Source organism: Odontesthes bonariensis, chromosome 9 (genome assembly GCF_027942865.1).
Source record: "Odontesthes bonariensis isolate fOdoBon6 chromosome 9, fOdoBon6.hap1, whole genome shotgun sequence".
NCBI classification, from domain to species: domain Eukaryota; kingdom Metazoa; phylum Chordata; class Actinopteri; order Atheriniformes; family Atherinopsidae; genus Odontesthes; species Odontesthes bonariensis.
The window spans coordinates 10,475,830-10,498,419 of NC_134514.1; the positions used below are offsets into that span (position 1 = coordinate 10,475,830).

The window sequence follows — 22,590 nt, forward strand, 5'->3', positions numbered from 1 at the left end:
ATATGCATGAAAGTGACTAATTGAGATAGAGCGTGTTCTGCATCTAAAGTGCAAAAGCCATGCTGCATTTCATTATCACCGAAGTAAACCATATAAAGCTGTTATTTTCCATTTCAAGCAAGGAACTTAATCTTAAATTGGATCCAATAATGGGAGTGCAAAATTAATTTATTATAGTTTTTATCATTATTGTGGATTTTAAGTATAAGTGGTTTAATAAATTCTTTGACAAACGGTGATATGAGGCCTTCTGCCTTTAAAGATAATTTGCAGAATTAAAATTTTTCTTGCCCACTGGTTAAAAAAAAAAAAATCAATGCACTAGCACAAATGAGTACTCTAATTTTCAGTCCCAGATTGCTGCTGACGTACTGGAGCATCGTTTTTTTAATTTCCTTGTCACATTTGGGGCTTCTGTCTTCAGCCAGGAAGTTCAACAGCATAAGTCAACCTGTTCGGTGTAACTGATGTCACATGGGTATGTTAGACAGAATAACCATTGCAGGCCAAAAAAATTAATTATACAATGCTTTGGAGCTGTCATTTACAAGTATATAAAAAATTAATTTAAATATTTTAGCCACTTTTTAAATATTTTTGATATGTTCTTTTTTTTTGTTTATGAATTGCTACTCATTGTCAATTCCTTACAACAGCTGCAGGTTATTTAACAGTTATTTCCTGTGCAGTGTTACATCAGTGAAGATTGCCATCCAAGATACTGTTGTTTTAATGAACATACACATTTTTTGGTTCTGTTTCCTCCTGTGTCACAGCACTTAAGTGTTAACTTGAGTGAGTAGCTCTCACTCATTTAGAATTGAAAATACCAAGCGAATTTTAAAACTTAAGACATGATTTTGGGTTGTCTTTGTTCCGAGCTTTCAACATTTATTCAATGTGATCCTCTCTGCTTGCACCCTATCCTGCCACCAGGGGGAGCAAACAGCACACTTGGTGAAGATTTAGTGCTGTAGCGTTTCTTTACAGCAGATTTTGTATTATATAGTTTCTTTCTTTCTTTCTTGCTTTCTTTCTTTCTTTCTTTCTTTCTTTCTTTCTTTCTTTCTTTCTTTCTTTCTTTCTTTCTTTCTTTCTTTCCTTCCATGCTCAATGTGTTATTTTTTGCAGTGTAATTAAAATGCATTTGTAGCATTAACATATTTAAATATGAAATATCTGTTAATATCTCAAACTGTATGATGTCAACAACCTGTATAGACAAGGAACAGCAATCTTTTTTTTGTCATTCTTAAAAGCTGCCCTCTACAAAAAATGTAAAGCACAGAAGAATGCTAATAGTATGAATGTAAAGATTCATAATTAATAAATAATACAAATAACACAAATGGTGATAGAGCACAGTGTCTGACAGAAATGTGCCATTTGAAAGGATCTGGGTGGTCGTTGCATGGAAGAAATGTTCCCATCCTCCTGGAGTGGAGGGTAAGACTTGTGGTATATAAACTGCTGCTGTGAGTCCGCTCCCCTTACTCTGGGACTCGAAGGGCTTGCTGGAAACAACCATGAAGCTCCTTTTTGTGGCTGCCTTTGCACTCTTTGTGCTCTCTACATTTGACTGTGCTGACTCCTCAGCTTATGATAAAATAGTTTCCCACAGTCGCATCAGGGCGAAAAAAGAGGGGTAAGCCATCGACATCAATGATTATTTTGGATTTGTTTGTTTTGTTTGTTTTTTACTTTCTTATGCTGAGTTATATCATTTTCTGTGCATGAGCTTAATGAGAATCAGTCATTTCTACATTTAATCATTTTTTGCTTTTGTCATTCTTATATTAAATCTGCTATATTACTATGTAGCTAGGTCGTTTCAGAAATTGATCAGAAATGCCACTGAATACCATTTCTTTAGTTTGAGAGGTTTTAAGCCAATTATGTAATAGTCATTAAATCATAACTCAGAACTGACACATTTCCTGCACAGCAGGCATAGATATCATTATTCATATCTGACTGCCTAGTTTCAGAAGCAGCATGAGTGGTTGCCAAATAATTATTCAAAGCTGACAGTCTGATGTTTTACCCAGTAGGGCTGTTTTTCACATTATAATTTCCATGTGAAGTATTTCATTTTGAATACATTCTTACTCATCTTTTACTGGCTGATTAATGCTTTATCCTCTTTTTTTTCCTACAATTCTTAACAGACCCAATGTCTGTGCACTCCAGCAAGTCATGGGGACCAAGAAGAAGTACTTTAGTACTTGTCGTAATTGGTACCAAGGGGCCATCTGTGGAAAGAAAGCGTAAGTGTTGTTTTTTCCAATCAGATCTGTTGGTTTAAAGACATTAAATGTATATTCAGATAATACACTAAAGTTTAACTAAAGCTTCACTTTTGTAAGTTTCTGAATATCTGTCTCTGTCTGCTTCACAGTCTTCTATTACTTCTTAAGAATTTTCATGGAAACTTGGATGTTTCCACACAGATAGACATCTGTTATCTCACTCTGAATTACACTGCTGCATAAAATGAAAAACACATTCACGGAAACATGCTTTTAACTCTTTGTATTGAAGACAATCCTATTTGATCCATTAAACTGAAAAAAGATTTTCACAATGTTTGAAGTCCGATCACTGTCGCATGCCACAGTGGTGAACCACTGATTCCAGGATATTATGTGGCTGCAAAATGTTGACTGTATTCATGAATGGAAACAAACTCAATCATTAAAACCTATTTTTTCTGTTGTGATTCCAACTGGCTCAGCACTTTAGAGTTTAAACATGGATCTAAGCCATGTCCACCTTTAAGACTTTTTTTCTTTTTCTCTCTCCCATGTACATATGCATACAGTACACACTCGTAATAAAGTTGCCTCTTAGTGTTTGACTTGTCATGCATATCCTAAAGGTTTAGTCCTTCACAATGAATCCACTTGGCAAGTTCAGTTTTAATTTAATTTAGTAATTAAAATATTTTACAGTGTGGTGTTGCGAGTCATTTTAAAGTATCACTAACTACAAGTTAGATTCCAGTTAAAGTTTCATAATAATATTTGTTTCTGAGTTGCATTGAGACCACAAAAATTTTATTACTCCATAACTGCACTGACTGTTCAGTTGAATGACTATACATTTAGAATAGCTTTTAATCTAAATGTTGAAGTAACTCGGTGGATCAACATATCGAAAGCTTGTTTAACTAAGTGTTGTGGTTTCCTGACAACATTACTTCTTGTGAGCTGGATCGTATTTCCTTCGCCAACCAAACCATCAAATTTGTTTCAACAGACCCTTCTCGTGGTCTCCACTAACTCTCCTCATGTCTCCCAACCTAATAATAAAACTGTTGAAAATTGTTTTATTCACAACCTACACAGGTCCAAGAACCTTTGATAATATACTATAAACTTATATTTAAGCTGAATACATGTGCATTCAGCATATGTGTAAATTGACACATTGGAGTCTTTTGTGAAACAAAGTGAAGTATCTCTCCAAATGCATGTCAGCATAAAAAAAAGGCCACTGCTTCCATTTTGAGCACTTCAGATTATTTGAATGACCAGTATAATTCACAACAATATGACTTTAATTGAGCTTTTCTAAATGTTTTAATAGGGACTCAGTTTAACTTTAAGCAGCCATCCAAGATATTTGTCTTCACCCACAGAGTGTATGTTTGTGCTTCCAGAGTGGATCTGTCTCCAAGAAAACTTTGAACTACCAAACTTCCAGGCTTCCCTTTAGTTATATGTTTTATTAGAATAAAACCACATACATTACATTCAACATACTTTACAACAAAGTTATCAAGATTCGTAGGGGAACAGTTCTTCTGTAACGATGCTGACCGTCCAAAGTTTCCAGTTCCACAGCCAAACACAATCCCTCAGTGTGGGAAAGCAATATAATAAGAGTTTTGCTGACTCTGCCCCAATGGGCTTTGAGTGATCTCATCCCAGACCCTGCAACTCCATTCAACCTTGATTCAAATACAGCTGTTGTAGACATGTGGTTAGCCATGATCCAGAACCAGTCATCTATACCTTGTCAGAAACATCAGCAGAGGATGAGACAAAGAACAATGTGCCTCAGTAAGCTCTCTGTTGGTGAAGTTTTGACTCTTGTTGTTTTGAAGGTCTTGATTTTTATTAATCAGTTACTCATGGATGCCTGCCACTCCATTGTGGCTGGGATAGATTCCAGCCCTCCAGCAACCCTCAATAGAACAAAGCGAGTGCGGAAAGTGAAGGAATTACTAATGACTTCTGACTGTTCAAACACGTTCTTGTTAATGGTAGTATGGAAGTGTTGGATGTTTCCTAAGTGCATTACAAAACTGTGCAAAAATACTTGCATGTCATTTTAGTCACAGATGTTCATTTTGACTTAAAAATGGCACACAAATGTGGAGCTGTCCTGGTATGTAGATTTTACACAAAACTGCTGGTAAAGAGCTTAGGTTAGTAAAGTTTAGCAGTTTAGCATCAGTTTACAGTCAGTGGAACCACCTTCATGTTACACCGTGACATTGTTTCCTTTATGAAACAAAAAGACATGATATTTTTCTCACCATTCACAGTGATTACACTAATTGTGTAGACCTGAAAGCTGGATCTGATGCAACTTCTCGAACAATAAAAGTGCACCCTAATGAACTCCCCAGCCAACTCTGAGAACATATGGTATTGTTTAGCTCTAACAGCTACATCTGGGGTGTTCTTTATGTTTTGTGGGTCTTTTTTATTGTTGAATACCTGCTAGTCATTTAGGGTGAAGTGTACATCACAACATGCCTAGTTTTCCCATAGATGGAGTCATTGCTGTAGTTTCAACAAGATTCCGCATGCTGACGCAAGTTCAGTTTTTACATCTCACAGCTGCACTTTAATTGTAAAGTCCTCCTGAGGCTGTCAGGCAAAAAGAGGAAAGAGCACCAGTTATGGTATCTTAGTCAAAGTAGTAAAAATAAATGATAAATGAAAGAAAGAAAGAAAGAAAGAAAGAATTTTTAATTTGTTTTAATAAGGTAGAAAAACTTGTGAAAAGAAACTTCAGGGATAGTTCATCTGCTTTCATACATTCAATTTAACTTGTGCTGTCTTGTTAACCATGAGCAATTCTAATCACTCAGCAATGTTCCAAGGTTCAAATCTCAATTTTTCTGAGGTTAAAAGCCAGGAAGAGTCCAAACTAATTGGTTAGCTTCAAAGAAGAGAATTTGGTAATATAAATCTACTACTGTAATGGTAGCACAAGCCTCAAGGCACCCTTTCCATTAGGTTTTGGCTCAAACTTACCACATAGTCTATTGGGATGATGCAGGAGATAATGAGTAACATCTGGAAACACAGAAAGCTACACATAATCACAGCAGGATTACTCAGCTTGAAATGTAGCAGCCATGAAAAAAAAGATCCAAATTTATTTCACAGCTATGTTAAAAGATTGTTCTAGATGATATCTAAAGGATGTGCTACACTCACATTTGTGACCTTTATGTTTTGGACGCAGGACTGTGCTTTATGAGTGCTGCCCAGGGTACATCAAGCTGGAGGGAATGCGTGGTTGTCCTGCAGGTACAGTTTTTGCTACAGCGTAGTAGGTGTATTGAGGTTAGCTGAGGCCAGACCCTTCAACTGTAGAACAGTTGTGTTTTATTTTGTAAAGCATACCAATCAATGTTGGAGAGGATACCACATCATATTGTCAACACAGTTTTCATATTATCTTAATTCTTTTAAGCCTTTCAGTTTCCTTGTTTCTGTTTTCTGGAAGACAGGCAGGTATCTAACAAATCTTTTATTTTCTCCAAGTTGCCCCAATTGACCATGTGTATGGGAGTTTGGGTACAGTGAAGGCCACATCAACCCAAACTTTTTCTGACAAGTCTAAACTAAGACCTGAGATAGAGGGACCAGGATCCTTTACTTTCTTTGCTCCCAGCAATGAAGCCTGGGACCTATTGGATGAGGTGAGTCATGACAAAACAAAAAGCCTTCGAACAACTCTTTATGTGATGTTTAAACTCTTTATTTTCATCATCTAACAGGAAATGAGGAATGCATTGGTCAGTAATGTCAACATTGAACTGTACAATGCTCTGCATTATCACATGGTCAACAAACGCCTCTTGACCAAAGATTTAAGGAATGGAATCACAGTCACTTCTATGTACAATGACCTTGATCTCCAAATTAACCATTATTCCAATGGGGTGAGTATTAGCATTTAGCATTGCTACAACTTATAGTTTTACTGAAAACACTTGCCAGGAGTGCAGCATTAAAATGTATGTTATATGCAGGTGGTGACTGTGAACTGCGCAAGGATTGTCTATGGCAACCAGGTTGCGACTAATGGAGTTGTGCATGTAATTGACCGTGTCATCAGCGCAGTTGGAAACAACATCCAGGAATACCTTGATATGAGTGATGACTTGACAACTCTCAATGTAGGTATACATAGGGGTAGACCAATTTTTCAGCTGTATTTTTTGTGTGTTGAAGTTCAGTAAATCTAACCAGCTGGTAAAAACACCTTCTAGGACATGGCTCAAACAGCTGGACTGTTGGAGAAGCTGGGTCAGCCAGGACATTACACTCTATTTGCCCCCACCAATGATGCCTTTGATAAGCTTGACAGTGATATGTTAGAAAGGCTTCAGAGTGATAAAGATGTCCTCAAAGGTAGATGCAACAATTCTTTATGGGTTTATTCTTGTGTGAACACATATACTAACTGTAACATATGTAATTCTAAGGATGAAGATATAGGACTTTTCCTCTTTTACATGTTGACTCTGTTCTAATTCAAATCATGTGAAAACAGTTAATCTAGAACATACCCAGATTTTGTTTTAAATGCCATCCATACCATAAAGTATGTTTATGCATTTGGCAGACAACTTTATCCAAAGCAATTTACACTCATATCCCAGGTAGGGTAACGGGGTCTTGCCTAAGGACCCCTACTGGAGGTAGTACCTTTCATGCAGGGGTGTCAGGATTTGAACTGATGTCACCCACATGAAAGGTGACAATCTTACCAATACACTATCTAGTCTGAAGTAAAGTAAGATCATAAATATTCTGTTGAAAGTTACTGACAACAGTTTTAAAAAAGTTTCAAATGTACAGTAAAAGTGAGCTTTGGAAAATAATTAAACATTTTTAGATACTCTTTTTATCCACTGAGAAGCAGGAAATAGCTGCCTCAGTGAGCAAGCTGAACAAACAGGCAACATGTCTTTTTTTTTTTTACTTGCCTATTGCTTGCCCTATGAGATCAGAAACACTTAATACAAAATTAAACAGAGCCTCTAAAGTCCAATCTTATAGGAACCTCAGGGATCCAAAGGGTCTGCAGGGTCCTGGGCATTATTTCTTCAGCTGCAGTGGAACATGAGACATAACATAAAACTGTCAGTGCATCAAATAAATATCTAACTATACAACTTAACCACACAATAACTTAAAATGTCATCTGGTTTCAGCTCTTCTCAGTTTCCACCTCTTGGACTCAGTCCAGTGCTCTGAGGCCATCATGGCAGGAAGTTCTTATGAGACCCTGGAGGGAAACAACATTGAAATCGGCTGTGACGGCGAAAGTTTAACAGTTAATGGCATTAAAATGGTGCTCAAAAAGGACATTGTCACCACCAATGGTGTTATCCACCTTATAGACCAAGTACTCCTTCCAGACTCAGGTAGACTCACATTTCCTCTTCTTTTCGTACTTGTGCAAACCTTGTTTTTTTTTCTGAAATATGTAATGTTTTCCGCCATTCATGTTTTAATAGTTTCTGAAATTTCTGTCCCACTTCAAGCCAAGCAGGTAATGGAACTTTTGGGAAGCTCATATTCAACCTTTGGTGACATGGTGTCTGAGTTGGGCCTTTCTGCTGCCATGACACCAGGTTCTGAGTTCACTTTGCTGGCCCCTCTCAATGCTGCCTTCACTGGTGAGTCACATACTGCTCATGTGTGCGCCTCTGTTTTCTACTCAGCAGGAGGCTGAATATGAATGCTGGGTGATTGTCTCAGGGGAAGCTTGGGGCACATTGTTAATCAGAGTCAAGTCCCAATTGTTTGCATACAAGAAAAATAATGTTGGGCTTTTCCCACAGAACAAAATGTTTAAGGCATGCACACATTAAAGATATTAAGATTTCTACTTTATTTGGTTGGTTTTATGTTGTTTAAGTTAGCTTTAAGAAAAATAAATATGACTATTTTTAAAAGAAATTAGATGGATTAATTAATCTTATTAGAATTAAATAGTTATTTCAAATGTTTCAAATATCTTTAATATGTCCCATGGGTTTGATTCAGATTCATTTATATTTCAGTGTGCATCCAGATGGTGCAACTTACCCTCTAACTTGAATCAACTTACCCCAAACTTCAGGCAAACTGAGCAACAAGAACAACTTTTTTTTATTAAACAATACTTTTAAACCCTTTGTCATTGATGCATTTTGGTCATTTAAATGAACAGGAAACATCCTGGATACATGGTGAAAGTTCACACTGACATCTCACAACAAGACGGTTCCTGGTTTGAATCTTGGCAGGGGTCTTTCTGTGTGAAGTTTGCACGCTCTCCCCTTGCATGTGTGGTTTCTCTCTGGAGACCTGGCCTTCCGCCCACAGTCCAATCATATGAATGTTCGGTTTACTGGTTAATCCAAACTGACAGGCGTTTGTGTGACCATTTGTGGTTGTTCGTCTCGTTTGTCTCTCTGTTGGCCTTCTGATGAACTGGTGACCTGTCTTGGCTGTACCCTGCCTCTCCCCCGATGTTAGCTGACTCCAGCCACCCATTCTTCAACTGAATAAAGTAGGCATAGGAAATAAATGGAAGGAAGCATCCTTAAATTTGATCAAATGCTTTCATTGGACTATAATGAGGACCACATAAGTAAAAATGGCTCATTTTATCCCAATCTCCTATTATAACTATAATGGTTAAGGCTAAACACGTTCTTTTTTACAACAAGACCTTTACCTTCATGAATGCCATATTTACTATTTGTTCTCACGATGAGTAGAAGTTGCATATTCTTCTTATGTAATTATAGGCCGTTTTGGCTTTCAAGAACAAACAACCCAAGGGGACATATTTTGGAGGAGAGAGTGTCTTATTGAACGGCCATTGTTACCCAAATAATCAAAAGTGTAAAACATTTAGTCGAAACATTTCCCTTAACTGTACAATGTGTTCGTTTTCACATAAGAAAGTATTTTAAAAAATAAGAAGAATAATTCAAAGAAAATAAATTATTTCCAGATGAAGTGATGTCCATGGACCAGAGCTTTCTCAAAATTATTCTGGAAAACCACATTGTAAAGAATAAGGTTGCCCTGGGACAACTCTACAATGGCCAGCGGTTGGAGACCATAGGAGGGAAAACGCTTCGGGTTTTCATCTACCGCACGGTGTGTCATCTTCTGTGAAGTTGTGCCTGAAAATTATGGCTGTATGCCATTAAACATATCTATGTGCACTACCGCTGTCATTTGTTCATCAATCATATTTCATTTGAGACGTCACAGCAATCCCCTTGCCTATAACTTGTGGATTTTATTTTCAGGCTGTGTGCATTGAGAATTCCTGCCTGATAAGAGGCAGTAAGGAAGGAGCCAATGGCGCTCTGCATCTCATGAGGACTATGCTGAAACCTGCGGAAAAGACTATGCTAGAGATTCTGACAGAAAATGGAGGTTTCAAGTAAGCACTGGACAAAGTTAATAAAAATTGACTTGCATACAGCATGATTCTCTAACCACATCTTCCTGTATCTTTCTATTTAATCCACATGGCACATATGGGAATGAGAAAATGCTGGCAATGCAATTTGTCAGCCCACTGTGGTTTCTATAACAGCCAAGTTGCTGCTTTCTTCTCTGTGCTTTAGGATCTTTTTGTCTCTGATGGAAGCTGCTGGGTTGACTGACCTGCTCCAACAAGAGGGAGACTTTACTTTGTTTGCCCCAAGTGATAAAGCATTTGCTGCTTTAAGCGAAGGAGATGTGACCTTCTTAAAGGGTAGGTTTGCCTCACTGTCTTTCATATTTGAATGCATTTCAGGGCGCTCTTGTGGAAAGTTGAAAATCATGGAAAAAAAACGATTAACAGATTATGTGTTCTTTTTTTTTTATTCCAGGTGACATAAATGCTCTCCGAACTATTCTTTTGCATCACTTTACTAATGGTGTTATCATTGGTGGTGGTTTGGAAGCTGGGGTGACAAACCTTTTCAAATCTCTCCAGGGCAGCAATCTTAAATTGATTTCTGTAAGTACTTCATCCAGAAACTTTGAGAAATACTCAGCAGTTATCTTCATGATAGCATGAGTCAGCATGTTATGTCTTATTCAATCTCCAGGCGTTGAGATCAGTGTTAATTCATGTCATTCATGCCTCATTTTTTGGTCTGTGATTGTTTTAACTGTCTACCTCAGGCAAACAACACTGTCAGAGTGAATTCTGTCCAAGTCCCAGAATCTGATATCATGGCCACAAACGGCGCCGTTCACTTTGTAGACCAAGTTTTGTACCCTGCAGGTATCAACTTAATTAGTACTTCCTTTATTAAATCTTTCAAGACATATATTTGGTTTCATAATCATAGCAAATAATTGTGGGTAACGCCCTGTGCAATCTTCCAGATATCCCTGTGGGAAGCCAGGATCTCCTAATGATATTGAGGAAACTCATCACTTATATTCAAATTAAGGTGAGAATTATCTTCACATCAATAAAGCCTAACTGATTGTAAATAACCAGGGTGGGGTTCTCTATAATTGCCAAAACATATTTTTTTATATAACTTAAAAAAACAATTAAAACAATTATCTACTTAAAAAAAACATCTCTGCCGTTGATTTTATTTCAATGTTGTAGATTACTACAATCTTAAAGATATGCTGCTTTAACATTTTTTCGTTTGTTTGTTTTTTCTATTTTTTACAGTTCATTTCAGGATTTAGATATCAAGAAATACCCCTTACATTTATGAGTAAGTAGTGATATTATCATGATATACAATTCAAATTAATTCAATTCAAAACTATTTATTCATCCTCAAGGGGGCAATATGTAAAATTTGTAAGTTATGATATTTGTGAGTGTTTAAATTCCTGATAGTTATGTCTTAGTCTTAGTCTTAATTTATTTATGTCCTTTTTCTTTTAGCGAGGATCGTCACACGTGTTATCCAGGAAGGTAATGATGACAACAGAGTGCCAATAATCATGTGATTTCTACTGTACAGTCAGCTAGATATAATATCTTGATAAAATATCAACCCTCTTTGGCCTTTTTACCTTTCTGTTGTTCTCTGAAAGCAACAAAGCACCATAAGGGTCATAAGTACCACTCTTTGGCTAAGCACCAAAGAGTGCTTATAATATACCTTATGGTATATTAAGTGTTTATTTTTTGTGACAAAGGAACGATCTCTGAGGTTTATCCCAAAATTTAAAAAAAAATATTAAAAAAATTGCTTACCCCAAAAATACAAATTACTTTTTTTCCCTATTTTTATTTTGTTGATTTACTTTCAGAATTCATGGGTCTCAAATTTGGCTTTCTGCAAAATGGCTAAATAGGACCATGAAATTAAATTTGGTGCACATATATAAACTGCACAAAACCTGCAAAAAAATTCTCTTTAAACCATTGTGTAATTCCAATAGGAAGTTTGCCATTTTAGACCGAATGTGCAATTTGTGATTTCCAGATTCTGCATTTAACAAACTTTTCAGAGGGATTTAAGTGGAATAAACGCTATATATGCTATTGTTAAACTAGACAGGTTTGAAGTGTTACAAATTTCTACCATTCTGTGTGTCTGTGGTGGCTAAGTTTTGATGATTCACGTGAGAGAAGTTGTTTGACTCATGCATTCTAGGACAAATTAGGTACAGTCTTAATACATATAATCAGTGTCTATGCCTGTAGACAACCAAAGGGAAATATTGACAAAACTTTGCACCGCCACCTCCTGCTAACAGGAAGTATAATATATTATGTTTGAATTACTGCTCCCAGACTGTTAAACTGATCCCCCTGAAACTTATTTGGAAAATACTTAAGGCATCGATGAAGCTTTTTTATTAGTGAGCATGTGAGCATGGCCGAGACCTGGCAGCGTTTTGGGTCCAGCCTTATCATGTGTGATCAATGTCCTCACCTGAAAGTATCTCTATGTGAATAATCAGTTATGATCATGGTGCCACCTAGTGGCAGAGGAAGCCACAGAGATGAATATATGTTGAGCCCAGCCACTTTAACAACTACTCAAAACAAGAACATTTCAAACCCCCCAAATTGAATTGACGTTAGAGTGAATGCTGTGTAATGGATTTTTACACCTCATCACTTTCAAGTCAGACATGTATTTTTTTTTGTCATTTGTGCTAACATGGATCGTATTGCAGCAGAACATGCTGCAACATTCTCCCAACTGTGAGTGTTCTGAGTAGTTGGTCTCTATTCTAACCTTGCTGGCAAGGCAAGGCAAATTTATTTATATAGCACAATTCATCAGCTAGGTGACTCAAAGAGCTTAACATAGAATAAAAAAGCATTAGAACAAAATTCGAGGATAAAATAGAAAAAATAGATAGATAAAATAGTCCCTGCTGGGGGACTTCAATGCTCACGTGGGCAATGACAGTGAGACCTGGAGGGGCGTGATTGGGAGGAACGGCCCCCCCGATCTGAATCAGAGTGGTGTTTTGTTGTTGGACTTCTGTGCTCGTCACGGATTGTCCATAACGAACACTATGTTCAGGCATAAGGGTGTCCATATGTGCACTTGGCACCAGGACACCCTAGGCCGCAGCTCGATGATCGACTTTGTGGTTGTATCGTCGGACTTGCGGCCGTATGTCCTGGACACTCGGGTGAAGAGAGGGGCGGAGCTGTCAACTGATCACCACCTGGTGGTGAGTTAGCTCCGCTGGTGGGGGAGGAAGCCGGTCAGACCTGGCAGGTCCAAACGTATTGTGAGGGTCTGCTGGGAACGGCTGGCGGAATCCCCTGTAAGGAGGAGTTTCAACTCCCACCTCTGGCAGAGCTTCAACCATGTCCCGGGGGAGGTGGGGGACATTGAGCCCGAATGGGCCATGTTCCGTGCCTCCATTGTTGAGGCGGCCGACCGGAGCTGTGGCCGCAAGGTGGTTGGTGCCTGTCGTGGCGGCAATCCCCGAACCCGCTGGTGGACCCCAGTGGTGAGGGAGGCCGTCAAGCTGAAGAAGGAGTCCTATCGGGCCTTTTTGGCCAGTGAGACTCTGGAAGCAGCTGATGGGTACCGACAGGCCAAGCAGAACGCAGCCTCGGCGGTTGCTGAGGCAAAAACTCGGGCTTGGGAGGAGTTCGGGGAGGCCATGGAGAACGATTTCCGGACGGCCTCGAGGAGATTCTGGTCCACCATCCGGCGGCTCAGGGGGGGGAAGCGGTGCACTGTCAACACCGTGTATGGTGAGGGCGGGGCTCTGCTGACTTCAACTAGGGACGTCGTGAGTCGTGGGGGGAATACTTTGAGGGCCTCCTCAATCCTACCGACACGCCTTCCGATGAGGAAGCAGAGTTGGGGAGCTCATTTGAGCTCCCATTTGAGGTTGCCGAGGTGGTCAAAAAACTCCTCGGTGGCAAGGCCCCGGGGGTGGATGAGGTCCGTCCTGAGTTCCTCAAGGCTCTGGATGTTGTGGGGCTGTCTTGGTTGACACGCCTCTGCACCATCACGTGGACATCGGGGGCAGTGCCTCTGGACTGGCAGATTGGGGTGGTGGTCCCCCTCTTTAAAAAGGGGGACCGGAGGGTGTGTTCCAACTATAGGGGGATCACACTCCTCAGCCTCCCTAGTAAGGTCTTTTCGGGGGTACTGGAGAGGAGGATCCGCCGGATAGTCGAATCTCGGATTCAGGAGGTGCAGTATGGTCCGCAGGATCCTGGAGGGAGCATGGGAGTTCGCCCAACCGGTCTACATGTGTTTTGTGGACTTGGAGAAGGTGTTCGACCGTGTCCCTCGGGGACTCTTGTGGGGGGTGCTCCGGGAGTATGGAGTGCCGGACTCCTTGATATGGGCTGTTCGGTCCCTGAATGACCGGTGTCAGAGTTTGGTCCGCATTGCCGGCAGTAAGTCGGACATGTTTCCTGTGAGGGTTGGACTCCGTCAGGGCTGCCCTTTGTCACCGATTCTGTTCATAATTTTTATGGACAGAATTTCTAGGCGCAGCCAGGGCATTGAGGGGGTCCGGTTTGGTGACCTCAGAATCGGGTCTCTGCTTTTTGCGGACGATTTGGTTCTGTTGGCGTTGTCAGGCCGTGATCTTCAGCTCTCACTGGAGCGGTTTGCAGCCGAGTGTGAAGCGGCTGGGATGACCATCAGCACCTCCAAATCTGAGACCATGGTCGCAGAAGGGTGGAATGCACTCTTCGGGTCGGGAATGAGATCCTTCCCCAAGTGGAGGAGTTCAAGTATCTCGGGGTCTTGTTCACGAGTGAGGGACGAATGGAACAGGAGATTGACAGACGGATTGGTGCGGCGTCTGCAGTGATGCGGATGTGATGAGGCTCTGCACCGGCCCGTCGTGGTGAAGAAGGAGCTGAGCCAGAAGGCGAAGCTCTCGATTTACCGGTCAATCTATGTTCCTACCCTCACCTATGGTCACGAGCTGTGGGTAGTGACCGAAATAACGAGATCGCGAATACAAGCGGCCGAAATGAGTTTCCTCCGCAGGGTGTCTGAGCTCTCCCTTAGAGATAGGGTGAGAAGCTCGGTCATCCGGGAGGGGCTCGGAGTAGAACCGCTGCTCCTCCGCATCGAGAGGAGTAAGATGAGGTGGCTCGGGCATCTGGTGAGAATGCCTCCTGGACGCCTCCCCGGTGAGGTGTTCTGGGCCCGTCCCACTGGGAGGAGGCCCCGGGGAAGACCCAGGACACGTTGGGGAGACTATGTCTCTCGGCTGGCCTGGGAAAGCCTCGGGGTCCCCCCAGAAGAGCTGGAGGAAGTGGCCGGGGACAGGGACGTCTGGGTCTCTTTGCTCAAGCTGCTACCCCCGCGACCCGATCCCCGGACCAGCGGAAGATAATGGATGGATGGATGGAAAATAGAAAGAACCAGAGTGAATGGTTTAGTGCACTGAAAGGTACCAACTTTCACTAACCTTTAATTCAATTAAACCAGTTAAGTAAATTCAGTGGGAAAAAGGAAAGTCTAAAGATTTTATTGAAAAGCAAGAGTTGATGCCAACCTGCATTTATCTCAGAGTTCAACATGTATAGTTCATAAAAGCTTTAAGATACTTTTCCATGTTTAGTTCTAACACTGGGAACAGAAAGCAGTTTGGTTCCACATGACGTCTTGTAGGTTCACACCGTATCAAAAGATATGAGATGTACTTTGGCACTAAACCATTTACAGCTTTATAAACCAACAGCAGTATTTTGAAATCAATTCTTTGATGAACAGGAAGCCAGTGTAGGAACCTCAAAACTGGAGTGATATAATCCACTTTTCTGGTCTTAGTGAGGACTCGAGCAGCAACATTTTGAATTAGCTGCAGGTGTCTTATTTCTTTTAGGCAGACCAGTAAATGCATTGCTTTAGTAATCAAGTTTGTCAAAGACAGATGCATGGACCAACTTTTCTAAAGCCCTCTGACACATCAGTGCTCTAATCCTTGAGATATTTTTCAGTTGACTTGGGTAGACTTCATAACTGACTTGATATGGCAGTTAAATTACAGGTCTGAGTCCATAACAACACCTTGATTTCTGGCTTGGTTTATGGTTTTTAACATTACAGGCAGAAGTTGAGCACAGATTTTTAATCATTCTTCTTTGGCTCAGAAAGACAGTGACCTCTGTTTTGGTTTTGTTTAATTGAATGAAATTCTGGAGGCACTTGTGTTTTTGTAGGTGATTGTAATCCCTGGTGTTATGGTGATGGGGGTTTCTGTGTCATCCCCCTAACTATGATAGCGTACTTTGTCACTTTACATAATCCTAGCCAGTGGGAGCATGTAAAAAATGAGTAAAAGATACCCCAGAATTGAACCCTGAGGAACTCCACATACATTTTTTTGTCCATTAAGATGTGGGATTAGTTATAGACACAAAGTATCATGTCTTTTAAGTTGTATTCAAACCAGGTTGATGCTGTGGCAAAAAGACCTACCCAATTTTCCAGTCTGTGGAGCAATTTTGTTGTAGTTGACTGTATCAAATGCAGCATTGAGATCCAATAAAATGAAGACAGAAAAATTGCCCTTGTCTGTGTTTCAAACACTGACAACTCATAAGTATTTTCCACAATCCTAATTTGTTTTTCATGCCACAAACAGACCTGAAATTCTGAACTTCTACAGAAATTTGTATTTCACCTGTTTTTAGAGCTCCTTAGTCTTCATTGTGCTGCGTGCTTGACGGTTTCACTTCCTTAGGAGTATTTCAGACACTCAGGCCTTTCACAACTTGGGGTATATATAGAGATCCTGTGAATATTAGATTCCACATGGTTGGACTTATTTGCACTAATCATGTGAAATTTAAAGGTAAACAACAGCACTGCATCACAATTTATTGTAGAGCCATTTTTCTTGATCCTTGTCCTGTGGTTTCTTTGCATTGCTGTGAAAACAGATATTCTGTGTTATGAAGCATTCTCTGTCTGCTTATACAGGTCCCACTATCACTAAGGTTACCAAGGTCATTGAAGGCGAACCTTCCATCACCAAGGTTACCAGGGTCATTGAAGGCGAACCTTCCATCACCAAGGTTACCAGGGTCATTGAGGGCCAACCCACCATCACCAAAGTCACTAGGGTTGTTACAGGTAAAAACTAAATGACCTACCTGTCTACCTGTCTAACAAGCTTGATATATCTCACACTCTCATTAACTCATGAATACTGTTATTTTCAGGCCCTCAGTACTCAGTCAGCACTGGCACCAGTAACATTGACCTGGAAGGTAGGAAAATTTGAAAGCATATATTCAAGTTTAATTGTTGTCTGTTTGAAGCAAAAGAGCACATTTTCCTAGAGTGTGTTTCACAATAACATTCACAGGTATTCAGCAGTAGGTTTTATTGCAGAGTTTTTGCTACTAGCTCATGTACAGACATGTTATCTGAGCATCCATCATCTTCCACTTGTCCGTGGATCGAGTCGCGGGGGCAGCAGCTTGAGCAGAGAAACCCAGACATCCCTGTCCCCGGCCACTTCCTCCAGCTCTTCTGGGGGGACCCCGAGGCGTTCCCAGGCCAGCCGAGAAACATAGTCTCTCCAACGTGTCCTGGGTCTTCCTCGGGGCCTCCTCCTTATCTGAGCAATGAGATGATAATGAGGTTGCAGAGGAGTGTGACACGATGCTAATGATTTGATAACAGTGACATCACAAATAATACTGTTTCACTTGGATAAAATGTTCTTTTTCCATCAGGAGTTGACCTTTCAAAGATTACAACCATTGAAGGGAATGCTAATCTTGACACCGATCAACTTACCAGACTGATCCAAAGTGAGTTTTATAATTTTCTACTTCTCAGCAACTGAGAGAAATGATCCAAGAATGATACATGATGTGTATATTTGCTTGCCTTTATAGAAGGAAGAACTCCTCCCCGAAGAGTTTTAGGTAAAATTAAGAAAGAATATCAGGCAGTCTAAAAAAAGATCCTGCATTTGGAGACGATGTGACACTGTCTGTGAGCTTATTCTGGCTGTCAATTCATGTCTGTCACTGCATTTATATGGCATAATCCCCCCCATCAATTATGTTGGGTGTAATTGATGGAATAGCTTGACGTTTTGAGAACATTTTCTCACACTGCTTATTTCCTGCACAGAGTTAGATGAGAAGATTGATGACACTAATTTGTGCTTGGTAGATATGAATCAAATTACAAAGATGATTGCTTGGATATGTTTAAAGATATCATAATCTTTGGAGCTCAAAATTGAACATTTTTATCTTGTTAGTTTAATCATAGGCACATTTTTTTGCAGGGTATTAAGGCCTGGTATATGTTTTGGCCGGGTAGAGTAACTTCTTTGATCTCCACTGGTCGTGTGGTAGTCTCAGCGAGAATAAAAATGTATTTGGACTCTAGCCACAAAATAGTTCTGCACAGAACTACTTGTAAAACCACAATGTGAAATCTTCACAAATGAAACAATAGTGAATAAAGTCTCAGAGTCAAGCTGGCTGATGCCTTCTTTTTCCAGTCCTTGTGCTTAGTCAAGTTAGGCTCTTACTGATTGTATATCTTCACATTTTCCATCCAAACACATCCTCTCATCTAACTCTCAGCAACAAAGCACAAATGTATTTTCCAAAAAGTCCTCCATTTCCTAAATGTCATCTCTGGACTCTTCACTGTCATGCTTGCTGCAACAATGCTCACCTGAATGCTATGCTGACATTTGCCGTGGCTCTGTAGCTGTGGTTCATATAACTGTTTCATGAGTCTAGGTTCTGAGTCAATATGCTCCCCTGTGTGGGATGTTATAATCATCATTCCTACTCTCTGCTGTGCTTGGTGTTTCCATACAGGGAGAGATGAGATCAGAGCACAGATGCCAAGCTTTGACACAGTCCATATCTCACATTTAGAACGTATTTAGAAAGTAATCATATCTAGATAACTGACATGTGTTTATTGTTCTATCTCTTTTGGCAGCTGGCAACAGGCGGAGAGGAAGGGACTGAGCGTGGACAGATGAGAATCCCTTCCATGTAAAGGCAGAGAAAGACATCAAACTCAAAGTTTGAAACTGGTGTTGTAATACAGAGGATACACCTGAAGTGTCAGTGTTTAGAAAAATAAAATGACTGTTACTGACAAAAAATGTTTTCAATTTAATGGTGCTTTACATATACATATATTGACTTTTTGTTCAATATATGTTAACAGTTCAAATATACATTTTTGCATGAATTTAAAAACTAGCAGCAAAAATTTCAAGCCATCAGACTTTTCCTTAAACATTTTAATTCTATACTTTACAGCTTTGCTAGTGGTGAATGTTAGAGCAAGGGAATCTTACAAGCTGCTTGGGAAGAATTCAAAATCTCAACAGGGTATAGATTAAAAGATAGTGTGCTCTCTCACTTTAACTTTTTTTTTTTTTAATTTCTCTAGCCGTCGGTTGTTTAAGGTGTCATGTAAAGTGTGTCTGCTGCTTGTGTTATTTGGAATGATGTAGCCAAATCCAGGCATTCGCCTTTCTATTTGCCCAACATTCTCAAATAAAGTGCTTTAGTCAAAAAATACATCACTTTTATGTCTTTACAAAGTTCTTAAGTTGTAAACATTGATTTATTCTTTGTAAAGTAGCCTTAAACTTCTTAGGTCAAATCTAAATACACTGTCTATTTGAATTTTATGCATGTAAGGAGTTTTGATTAGAGTAAAATGTTTTCTGAGTCACTCTGCTAAGTGCTCCAGTCTTTCCGTCTGTTTAAGGGGAATTTGGCAGCTCACTTGTGGAAACACCCTGAAGAAAATATGTTAAACGTAAACCCAGACAGGATCAAAGAAAGGACTTTTCTTGAGAACAGTATGGAAATGTATGTAATCCACCATATGAAAATGTGTATATTTATTTTAAAATCTAAAAAAGGTATTGTTTTACAATGATATAAGTTCAGGAAATTATATATTTTAAGACCAACAACAATGAAAGCATTTCTGCTTGTTTGTTGGCATGTGTGAATCAGACTCAACAGTAAGGTCGTGTTTCAAGGAAATCATGTGAGCTTTTGTGTGCAGACATTTGGGTCAATGCCAGCCTCTTTGCTGTTTGGCTTATGTGCAAAATTCTTCAGTGCACTTTATTGCCTTTTGGATAGACAAAAATGGGTAAAAAAAAAAAAAAAAAAAAGCCTGAGCAACTGCCAAAATACAAACAGAGGTTCATGAAATGTCGAAAACACAACCATGGTGAAATCCAACGTTATTTTTCACTTTAAAGATATTTCACAAGATTCAAAACCATATTTCACAAAAGCATTTCCGTTTACACGGTGCAGGTTTTAAATGACGTCTTAAGAGGCAATCTTTATGTTCATCCACACATATTGTCACACTAAGTTACTTCATGTTCATATGAATGAGTAACTGATACACAGCTTTGTTGTTTCCTTGTTTGTTTCATAAATTTATTCACATCTGAATTCATTCTTTTTCAACAAGTAATGTGAAGCCAAAAACTTATGTGCTTAACAACATTCCACCGAAGTTATTTTGCAACATCTTCATGGAAACATAAAGTATAGAAGTCACTTAATTTGATATCTTCTCAGTCTGTTTAATTCTGCATGCAATATTTTGTCACGAGTGTAGACGGCGGCGAGGAGAGAGGACCCAAAATGCAGACTAAGGGGTAAACTAGATTTATTCCAAAAACTGATAAAAAAAAAACAACTGAAGAATAAACAGACCTGATTAGGCCGAGTTGACATGAGGGGTAACAGCGAGGATCTTGCAAATGCCGGGAGACTAAACACGGTGGAGGGTGATTGGTGAATGAGTGCAGCTGAGGATAAGTGAGCACAGGTGAAAGGAGTGGAGCTGATGACCAGGCAGGAAGGAACTGAGGGAGAAGGTGATGGAATATAGAATACACAAAAACACAGATCACAAAATACAGATTGTGACACTTTTTATGTAATAATAATAATAATAATAATAAATTTATTTGTATAGCACCTTTCACAGAAAATAGAATTCATAAAGTGCTTCACAATACGATGCAAGTCAACATTTCATATACACATCATATACACACATAAGAAAACACAATAATTGCAGAAAAGCATGAGGCTACAGAGCAGATGGGCACTTTAAGTACAGATAAAAGCTATTTTACATAGGTGGGTCTTCAGATTTTTTTTTGAAAATGTCTAAAGAAGCTGCAGACCGTAGACAGAGAGGAAGAGAGTTCCAAAGAGTTGGAGCCACTACCTCAAAGGCACGATCACCCTTTGTCTTTAGAAAAGAGCGGGGGACAGTCAATAAGTTCTGGTCTGAGGACCTAAGAGGCCTGGTTGTGTTATAGGGGTGGATCAGGTCACAGATGTAACCGGGTGCCTGATGATTAAGGGCTCTGTATGTGATGAGAAGAATTTTGAACTGGATCCTGAACCTTATAGGCAGCCAGTGTAAGGAGAGTAGAATGGGTGTGATGTGAGTCATCCTGTTGGATCTAGTCAGTAACCTGGCTGCAGTGTTTTGAATAATTTGTAGACGGTTCAGAGATGATATGTTGAGACATGTGAAAAGTGAATTACGTGCTAATGATTTTATGTGCTTCTCAAAGCGCATGCTTCGGTCGAAGGTAACCCCAAGGTTTTTTAGCTTTGACTGAGCAGCTGATGAAACAAACCCAATACTCTGGGCAATTTTGGAGGCTGAATTCTCAGGTGCAATAATTAGAACCTCTGTTTTTTCAGTGTTCAGCTGGAGGAAGTTATTTGCCAACCACTCACTAATGGCACACAAACAGTTTTGTAAAACAACAAAGTTGGATTGGTTTTCTGGTTTGCAGGAGATATATAAATGAATGTCATCAGCATAGCAATGATAGGATACACCACTGAATTTATTTATAATGTGCCCTAATGGAAGCATGTATAGAGCAAATAACAATGGACCCAAGACAGACCCTTGGGGTACGCCACAGGAAAGAGGAGTATTTTCTGACGTGAAGGGCCCAACAGATACAGAGAAATTCTTATCAGAGAGATAGGAGGAAAACCACTTTAGGACAGCCCCAGAGACCCCAACCCACCATCCAAGCCTATCAATCAGAATTTTATGATCGACTGTGTCGAACGCTGCACTACGGTCCAACAAAACCAGAACAGAGCATTCACCTACATCAGAATATCATTTGTGACTCTGAGAAGCGCTGTTTCTGTAGAATGCATCTGACGGAAACTAGACTGAAATTTATCTAAAATGTTATGGGCAGACAGAACTGCAGTGAGCTGATTGGCAACAACTTTCTCTAAAATTTTTTAAATGAACGTCAGTTTTGATATAGGCCTGTAGTTATTTCGAGCAGATGGATCAAGGTTTGCTTTCTTCAGAAGTGGTTGGACAACTGCGTGTTTAAAGTAAGTTGGGACACAGCCTGATAACAGGGAATTGTTTATGATGGTGACTAGGCTTGGACCAATAGCTTCAAGAGTATTTTTGAGGACAGATGTAGGTATGATATCAACTGAACTGGTTGAGGAGTTAAGGCTGTTGACTAAATCAGTGAGGTCTTGCAGGGAAATCGGGGTGAAGGCATCCAGAATCGATGGCCCAATTTGATGGCTGGAGAGGGGGTCGGAGGAGGGTATAATGCTATCCCTGATATTTTTTATTTTGTCTACAAAAAAGGAGAGGAAACGATTGCAGTCCTCATTTGACAGAATTGGCAAATCAGGAGGTGCAGAAGAGACAATGTTGTTAATGGTGTCATATAGGACTTTAGGATTGCGTTTACTAGTTGCAATGAGATTGGCAAAGTATGAAGCCCTCACATCTTTGATCCTGTTGTTTAGTTCAGTTAGAAGATCTTTGCAAAGGAGCCGATGTACTTGGAGGCCAGT

The 22,590-nt window shown here is 39.8% G+C and overlaps 1 protein-coding gene across 2 annotated transcripts; it reads left to right on the forward strand.

Annotated features, from left to right (window-relative positions):
• The first annotated feature begins 1,481 nt into the window (after positions 1-1,481).
• Positions 1,482-19,260, forward strand: postnb (periostin, osteoblast specific factor b). Of its 2 annotated transcripts, XM_075473080.1 has the most exons (22): positions 1,482-1,645; positions 2,169-2,267; positions 5,485-5,549; positions 5,787-5,944; positions 6,023-6,187; positions 6,278-6,424; positions 6,518-6,659; positions 7,466-7,678; positions 7,799-7,933; positions 9,262-9,410; positions 9,566-9,702; positions 9,890-10,020; positions 10,139-10,269; positions 10,437-10,539; positions 10,644-10,711; positions 10,948-10,993; positions 11,170-11,199; positions 16,667-16,819; positions 16,909-16,956; positions 17,428-17,505; positions 17,593-17,622; positions 18,668-19,260. In XM_075473080.1, exons 1-22 carry the CDS (start codon positions 1,527-1,529, stop codon positions 18,694-18,696), a joined length of 2,376 nt encoding a protein of 791 aa, XP_075329195.1. In that variant the 5' UTR covers positions 1,482-1,526; the 3' UTR covers positions 18,697-19,260. The 2 variants fall into 2 exon arrangements, with proteins under 2 accessions (XP_075329195.1, XP_075329196.1); XM_075473081.1 differs by lacking the exon at positions 17,593-17,622.
• The last annotated feature ends 3,330 nt before the right edge of the window (positions 19,261-22,590 follow it).

Bases quoted from the DNA above. Each gene is read 5' to 3' on its own strand.
- postnb (XM_075473080.1), top strand. From the start codon at position 1,527: ATGAAGCTCCTTTTTGTGGCTGCCTTTGCACTCTTTGTGCTCTCTACA. The intron at 10,270-10,436 runs GTAAGTACTTCA...TGTCTACCTCAG, and splicing joins GCAATCTTAAATTGATTTCT to GCAAACAACACTGTCAGAGT. The intron at 16,957-17,427 runs GTAGGAAAATTT...TTTTTCCATCAG, and splicing joins CAGTAACATTGACCTGGAAG to GAGTTGACCTTTCAAAGATT.